The following is an 8,426-nucleotide window of genomic DNA, read 5'->3' on the forward strand; positions in this document are numbered from 1 at the left end:
AGAGGAATATTCTTATGATAAATTGTTCGTTCTATACAGTGCGAAATGTGTAGTTTGGAATTGTTTAGAATTTTCAGGGTGGTTTATGTTGAGCTAATAGGGAGCATGGTTGGAAGGAGAGAGGAATATTCTTATGATAAATTGTTCGTAATAGTGCGAAATAGTTTGGAATTGTTTAGAATATTCAGGATGGTTTACGTTAAAACGGATTGAAGAATTATTATATTAATTTTTTGAATGGTAGCGTAAAAGGTCTCTCAACACGTTGGCTGTCAAGCTAAAACTCGCGAAAACGTCTATATAGTTAACACTTTGTCACAAGACTATCGAAGATTAGATAATTTAACATTCCTTGCAATATTTAATTTTTTGACGTCACCAAATACACGAAACTTATCCAGATTTATTTTCGTTATTCTCTTATCTTTGGAATTCATTTTTTTAGTTAGGTAATGAAAAGTCCTGTCATCCATTTCTGTGGATGTTACTGTTGTTTAGAAAAGTGTATAATGAATGTAGGTTCCTATGAGTACGTGCTTTGGTATGTTTTGAATCAATTCTTTTTTATTGAAGTTATTAAACTAATATTCTTAGAATAATGAATGGAAATGGGTGAAAGGGTAGCTGAGATGATTCTGAATCACAATTTCCTTTGCAAAAATGTTGGATGATGCTTCGTTTTTGAATTATTAAGGAAAAACCATCGACCAATCACAGAGTTCGAGTATCGCGCGCTCAGTCGCGAGAACATAGGCGAGAGCCAAGATTGGTTGGCCACGCCAGGTCGCGGCGTTGCCAGTTGAGCGCGCGCTATTTGTACGCTGCGATTGGTCGGTGGTTTTTCCTTAATAATTTAAAAACGAAGCACCATACGACATTTTTGCAAAGGAACTTCTGGTTCAGAATCTTCTCAGCTATCCCCCATTACCATTTCTTACACTATTTCCGAGACACTCCGTATACATTTACATTATATTATATGAAATACAATGCAATACGAGTAAACAACTTCGAAAAAAAATACAAAAACATAAATGAAGAATAATAGGCTTCATTAAGAATATACACAGTTATTTTTCGGAAATTTGTAAATGATTAGCAACGGTTGAACAAAAGACTGGTAGAGGATAATATCCGATTTTGGCGATTTAAATTAATTTAAATTGAGCAGAAATATGAAGAATTCGTATAAACTATTAATCAAAATTATTATTTATGTATAACATAATGTGGAATTTGATCTAAAACTGGAGTTTCTAGTATAATATTCTAGAAAAGCGAGAGATGCACACGAGTTGATCATCTTTAATAATCCTACTGATAGTACATTGACTTCTATTCTTATCAGGTCAACAGCATTATGGATCCGCGTGCATGACTCGATCGTCGACCTCCGACTTGTAGACGACATTAATCACAGGTGCAGATCACTATAAAGTATTGCATTGATACTCCGTAATTAGTGTTCCAATATTCTTTTAATAAACCCTATTATTACTCTAATGATCCTATTATTACTCGAAAAAAAAGAGATAAATTAGTAATCGAATATTATAAACAGAATGAAAAATTATACGAGACGCCAAGGACATTCTGCATAGTCACCAGACGAAAATAAAATTTTATTGATTGTAGGATCGTCGAGAAATATGAAGTGCCTCGCAGACGGGCCATCTGAATTTTAATAGATCCGGTTTTGGCGCACAACGTAAATTAACAACCGGAAACGGGAGGTGGACTGCGACTCCGAGCCAAGGTGAAAATTTCACAGAAAATAAACTTCAATAATAAAGTTTACTGCCGTGATAGCGCAACGATGTCTATATGGTTTCATAAGGAACTGCTGGCACTTAGTTCGCTCCATTCCCAGAATAAAAATCGTCGAACATACTGTTCAGGTTTTAACAAGATACACGCAGTTGTCATAGCCGAAACATGTGGATATTTTTTCGAGATTTAAATACATGTTTCGTACAGTAAATTGAAATATGTTGCGATAGGTTTAGATTGGTTGGAATTGACGTTGACGTCTTTTAATAGAGTAGAAGTTCAATACTCGTGTTGTAAAATCACTCTTTATTTTAGATTAAAATATTTATTTTAATCTTGACAAATAATTCATAAATAAATATACCGTACAGAAAGAAATAATTCCTTTGTTTATTCAGAAGACGTTGACATCTTCTAACGAAATAATGCTGAGATTCCAGCATCGATTTTATCAATTGGAGCAATTATTTTATTTATTTATACTATTATAGGAAGATTTATTTCAAAACAAAATATTGTGTTTATATATTCTCAATCACCTCTTGCATAATTACAACAATATAGACAACTCATATAGTGAATTTCCTATCATCCGTAATAAATATTCATATTAATATAAAATTTATTCCATATAAATAAAGAATTCAATATGGCAGAAATTCGTGCGATAACTTGCAGTATCTCGGCAATTTTCAAATCAATCTCACCATAAAGATTTACATACTACGTTCAATAATTTTCCGGTAAAGTGGCACTTTATTTTATATTAAAACGTTTATTTAAATCCTGACGAAAAGATTCCTGAATGCTGGCTATGACAGCCTGTACCTCTCAAACGTCGTTTCAAATAAAACACAGAAAGGAAGCACTCGTCCGGCCAGTGACTCCTCTTCTGACACTTTCTTTCTGCTTATTAAAAAATGTAAAAGACGCTCGACCCTTTTACAGCAAACGGGTCATAGTGCACTCGAGCACAATGCAGTGAAAGCGAGCAGAAGAAGTTGCTTTTTACGATTCGCGCCCGCGTTTTTAAATACGGCGTAACCGTTGCGGCATGATGCATACGTTACAATCCACAACCGCGTTAAGATAAAATTATAGTTTTCCCTCCGGGGGGGGGGGGGGGGAGAAAAAGCTCGACGAACAATGCCGTTTCGGAACGTCTTTCATTCGCACGAGTTTATTGTTCTGCTTGCACAAGGTAGACACCTTCACCGGCCATTCGGAAGTACGTTCTATTTTATATTATCGCGCACTTCCGGTTCGCTGGGTTACATTGTTAGATTAAGGCACTTCCAGCGGTATTTTCGCAATAAACTGGCCGAACTACCGCGTTGATGGCAGCTTGTCGTGCAATAATTCTGACAAAGTACTCCGAAAGAGGGAACAAATGTACAGGAACTGGCTCGTGTAATGTATCTATGGAGCCGGATCAAATTTCACACACCATCCTCCCTTAATGTCGCAGTACTGTGTCATCATGGGGAATTTTAATTTCTAAGATGAGACTAACACGTGTATGGAATAATTTCTGTGCGGTTTGAAATTTTCTTTTGAGCCACTCGCGACCGATTGTTATTTCAACGTTGTGCTGGGGTTGGTGTAGGTTGGTACAGGTTTGAATATTGGCATTCGTTATTGATATTTCAGTGAAGTTGATGAAACGAAGAGTTTTAGGATTTTTATAAAATAAAATGCGAATGGTACAGAGGATATTTGATTGAAATAATTTATATTCGTGTTAACGATAAATTTAATGGAGATCGGTTAAACGATTCTTCAAAATTTAGTATACAGGGTGTCCTAAAAATGTTGGAGGAGCTTGAAAGGGTTCAGGAAGTTGTTTGAAACAACTTTTTCCTTGGCGAAAATGTTGTCAGAGGCTTCGTTGCGGAGATATTAACAGAAAAGACGGACCAATCAGAGCGCGAGTGTGCTGGTGGAACGCTCGCAGTAGTATAGGCCACGCCCTAGTCAGCCGTGCTCGTAAACTACTGCGGGCTATACTACTGCGGACGCTCAACTTTTTGTTCTATGGAGCTTTTGAAAAATCTTAAATTTGAGTGTCAAAACATTTAGTATAGTCACATCATTTTGTATATCACAGCATTTCTCAATTTTTTGTTTTATGAAGCTTTTGAAAAATCTTAAATTCAAGTATCAAAGCACTTGGAATATTCATAACATTTTATATTTCATCGCATTTCTCATCTTTTCTTAGCACTCCCAAAACCAACGTAAACAAACTTCCACAGCATTTTTAATTGGGTCGTTCACTACACAAATCGATTAACTCCAGTTTTTGAAAAATCTTAAATTTAAATGTCAAAGCACTTGGTATATTCATACCTTATATTTCAATCGCATTTCTCAACTTTCTGTTTCGTGGAACTTTTGAAAAATCTTAAATTTGAGTGTCGAAGCACTTGGTATATTCATAACATTTTATATTTCATCGCATTTCTCACTTTTTATGGAGCTTTTGAAAAACCTTACATTTGGGTATCAAAGCATTTGGTATATTCATATCATTTTGTTTATCCTAGCATTCTCAACTCTTTGTTTTATTAGTACAATGGACGATTCAATTAACGCACAACTTAATCACAGACGCGTGAGATGGTTATTAATTCGGAGAAGAGAACTACTAGACTCCTAGATTTGTAGACCGACAGACTGACAGAATATAAGATTGATAGACTAATAAACTGATAGACTAATAGATAGATAGAATAATAGATTAGTAGACGAATGGATTTATGGACTAATAAACTGATGAAGTAATAGACTAATTGACTACTAGACTAACAGACTGATAGAATAATAGATTGGTAGACTCATAAATTGATGGACTAATAGATTAATAGACTAATAGACTGATAAAATAATAGAATGATAGACTAATTGATTTATGAACTAATAAACTAATGAAGTAATAGACTATCACTTACCTGATAATCAAGGTCGGCAGAAAGATATTGCTAAATATCAGACTCCCGTAAATAGACGCAAGCGTGAAGGTGCCTAAAGATTGGTCCGCGTTGATGGAGCTCTGGAGGTTGGTGGCCCCCATGAACGCCGTGAAATTCACCATAAATGCGGCACCGATCACTAAAATATTCCTCCAGATTCTCCATCGTTCGGAGGGCTTGTATTCGATCCTCTCGATCGGCACTTCTGCGAACTGTCCCGTGGCGTTCGTCTTATCCATCGCCATGAACTGTCCGTTCGACGGAGGTGAAAGTCTCGAAAGGAATTAAAATCTCGTCGAATCACAGATGCGGAATGGGAGATCACGTTCGGCGATCACGTGGCGGTTTTGCGTATCGAAGCTGTCGGTCGTTACATGAGAACCAGACTCTCAAACGAAGAATTCACGCGACGGGTGAAGAGAGGAGGGTCTCCTGACGCATGATGAAATATGTTGATGGGTAGATTGAAATATTACCGCGATACCAACCGCGGAGGACGAGTGTTCCGCTTATCAATAGCTTCTGAGTTTCTCTTCCTAGAGACTAGTTGACGAGTGGTGCTTTGGATGCTGGGGACGAATGCGATGGTTTCGTCATACCTGCTTCGGTCGAGCTTGAATTAGTTCTGCGGCTGAATGCTCTGTAACAAATGTTCGCGACTGCGTTAACAGGTGGACTAATAGACTGATAGATTCATATAATAATAGAATGATAGAATAATAGATTGGTAGACTAATAAACTGATGGACTAATAGATTAATAGAATAATATGTAGATTTGTAGACTAATGGATTGATGGACTAATAAACTGATGAAGTAATAGACTGTTAGACTACTAGACTGACAGATTGGTAGAATAAGAGATTGCTAGTGTCACGTGCCGACAATTTTAATTTTAATTTTTTTTTTATTTCATCGGCAGGAATGTGTTCGAGATAGTTTACCATCCCGAATTCGTTCTAATTGAACACAAACCTAGCCTTTGACGGTAGTTTGCTAAATTCGTTATGGGAAAGAATACACATTCCCTCCTTGAAATCAACGTCGTCACGCCACTTTCACCCTGCTGGCAACGTCGCGCTGCGGGTAAATCTTGTAAAATATAATATGTTTGATACGTTTAGTTATGTAAAAATAATAGTATGATGCGTTGCTGTTATATGTCAATTATTATTAAGTAATATGAATGTTCACGCGCCGTGGGAAAGGAAGAACAAACAAGTATTATCAAAATAGATAAGAATCCTCTTCACGTCAGATCGTTTTAAATTGCACGCCGAACTTCCGTCGCAAACCGCCAGAAACCACGTTTTTGATATAAGCAGTTCGCGTAACACCTCACGACACAGTACAGGGCGTCGCGAAACCTAGCGCAGCGCTTTGATCTTCTTTCTCTTTCGCTCCCGCTGACTGACCGCATGGTACCCGCGAAATTAAAACTCTTGAATTGGATTGTATATACAGCCTTAGTCAGCCTAGGAGTCTAACCAATTAGAATTCACTGTCATTAGGGCTGCACTCTGATTCGGCACCTCCGAAAGTGCAGCGCAAGCATTTTTGTAAACCTCGAACCAAATTGCGCTCGGAATAGCGAAGTCAATAACACTCTTCATCGTTTGTCGCGTCGAGTGCGTGTCAGTTCGAGCGAATTAGAGCATAGTTGTTTTACCGGTTAAATTCACTGTGAAAAGTGAGTGGTAGGCAAAGACTCAATTCCTCCTTAAACAACCTGACTTCATTTCTTGAATTTTTCTTAATTACTCAATTTTATTTAAAATATTTTAATTTGAAATCAATTGTTTTTGCAAGTATTTATTATCCGTTTATTATATAAATCAATAATCTTCCGCGCGCGCGCGTGTGTGCGTGCGTGCGTGCGTGCGTGTGTGTGCTTTTCCCCTGTCCAGGACATCCGAAGACCGACGCCGTTTGTTCCAATTCAGCGATAATTCACATAGTAAATCTTAAGTGGTGAGTGTTTTGTTTCAACACAGTATTATTATACGTATTTTCCAACCGATTATAACTACTCGGAATGTCAAAAATGATATTTCATTTTCAGGTAACCCTTCATTGATGTTCTCGGGTGGTACTAAATTGATTTTCATCCATCACATGATTATTCCGACAACTTTATATATGTGCGTGTATATTCTTATAAACTGAGAACGAAAGAATGAAAGGCCGTATCTAATTAGATGAGTAAATATTTTGTATCTTGGTATAGTTCGCAAGATAAATTTATTATAATAAATTTTTACATTATTTTCAATTGTATCGCATTTCTACTAAACTGTAAAAGCTTGTATTCATTAAATACGGTACCCCTACTACAATAGAAAACTGTTTTTACAATTTAATTTCTTAAATCCGCTCGAATCCTAGAATTTTATCCAGATTAGATTTAGAAATTCACACACGAGTCAGGGCCCGTACGGGACTGTAGTGACAAAGACCTGACCTCGTCGATAGGCAAGTAAAATATCATATATATTATTGTTAAAATTAATTTACCCATTGAATTTCGATATTTTTAAATAGCACAAAAATTACAATTTTTTAAAACTGTGACGTGGGACGAGATTCCCACGTCACAATAGACTAATAAACTGATTGAATACTAGACTACTAGACTTTTAGACTGAAAGATTGGTGGAATAATAAACTGATGGACTAATAGGGTACTGTAAGGGATGTAGGTTCGCAGGAAAGAAATTTGGAAACAGGTTGTAAGGGAAAAAGGAAATGGTTTATTTATTAACCAATTGTACATATTGCTTTCCTGAGAGAGGAATGGGAAATACAGGTTTGTTCGGAAAACAAATCTTTCAGCTCAATTTTACAATAACAGAAATTTACAATAACAGAAATTTACAATAACAGAAAAGTATATCGCGTCGAGGCGTCCGGGTGACTCTACCGTCCATTCCCTGGAAGGCGACCAGCGGTAAATCCAGCCGTTCTCTCCGTTCCAGGGCGGCCAGGTAAGAGCTTCCGTACTCTCCTCTGTTACAGGCGACCGGCGGTAAATCCAGCCGTTTTCTCCTGATTCTCGAATAATCAGAAAACGATCCCCACCCTCCTTCCTCCGAGAGGCGACCGGTGGTAAATCCGACCGTTCTCTCCATCTCAGAGGGGAAGGGCAGAAACGCTCCCTGAGCACTCTCGGGCGTCCGGGTGACTCCACTGTCCTCTCCCTGGAAGGCGACCGGCGGTAGATCCTGCCGTTCTCTCCGTCCCAGGGCAGCCAGGAAGAGTCCCCGTACCCTCCTGTTGATCAGGCGACCGGCGGTAATTCCAGCCGTTCTCTCCTGAGCTGCTAAAGGCGTCCAAAAGCTAGGCTTCGTACTCTCCTTACTCATTAGGCGACCGTGGTAATTACCTTGTTCTCTCCTATGAGTGCAGCAAAGAATGCCGCGTCCGCTACCGCGAGAGCGATTCTTATACCCGATCGTTGCTAACAGACCGCAGTCAATCAACAAGCCGCGTTACTATGCGGGCGCGTTCGCGAGCGTTCGCGAACGTTCCCCGCTCGCCCGATCCCGCGCGCCTACCTATGGTCGAGAAATTTCGATCGCGATTTTCTGGTATTCTTACAGTACTAAATTAACAGACTGATAGAATATAAGATCGATATATTAATAAACTGGTCGACTAATAGATTAATAGACTAATAGATTGATA

At 38.1% G+C, this 8,426-nt stretch overlaps 1 protein-coding gene across 4 annotated transcripts in view; it reads right to left on the reverse strand.

Moving 5' to 3' along the window:
• The window catches only part of LOC128892842 (UNC93-like protein), a 31,099-nt gene that overhangs the window by 12,883 nt on the left and 9,790 nt on the right, over positions 1-8,426 (reverse strand). For all 4 annotated transcript variants that reach the window (XM_054153415.1, XM_054153416.1, XM_054153417.1 and 1 more), the window contains exon 2: positions 4,722-5,382. In XM_054153415.1, the coding sequence (XP_054009390.1) occupies positions 4,722-4,987 (266 nt within the window). In that variant the 5' untranslated portion in view covers positions 4,988-5,382. The remainder of the gene's footprint in view (positions 1-4,721; positions 5,383-8,426) is intronic.

The sequence above is a fragment of the Hylaeus anthracinus genome, unplaced genomic scaffold (assembly GCF_026225885.1).
Source record: "Hylaeus anthracinus isolate JK02 unplaced genomic scaffold, UHH_iyHylAnth1.0_haploid 2, whole genome shotgun sequence".
Taxonomy (NCBI): domain Eukaryota; kingdom Metazoa; phylum Arthropoda; class Insecta; order Hymenoptera; family Colletidae; genus Hylaeus; species Hylaeus anthracinus.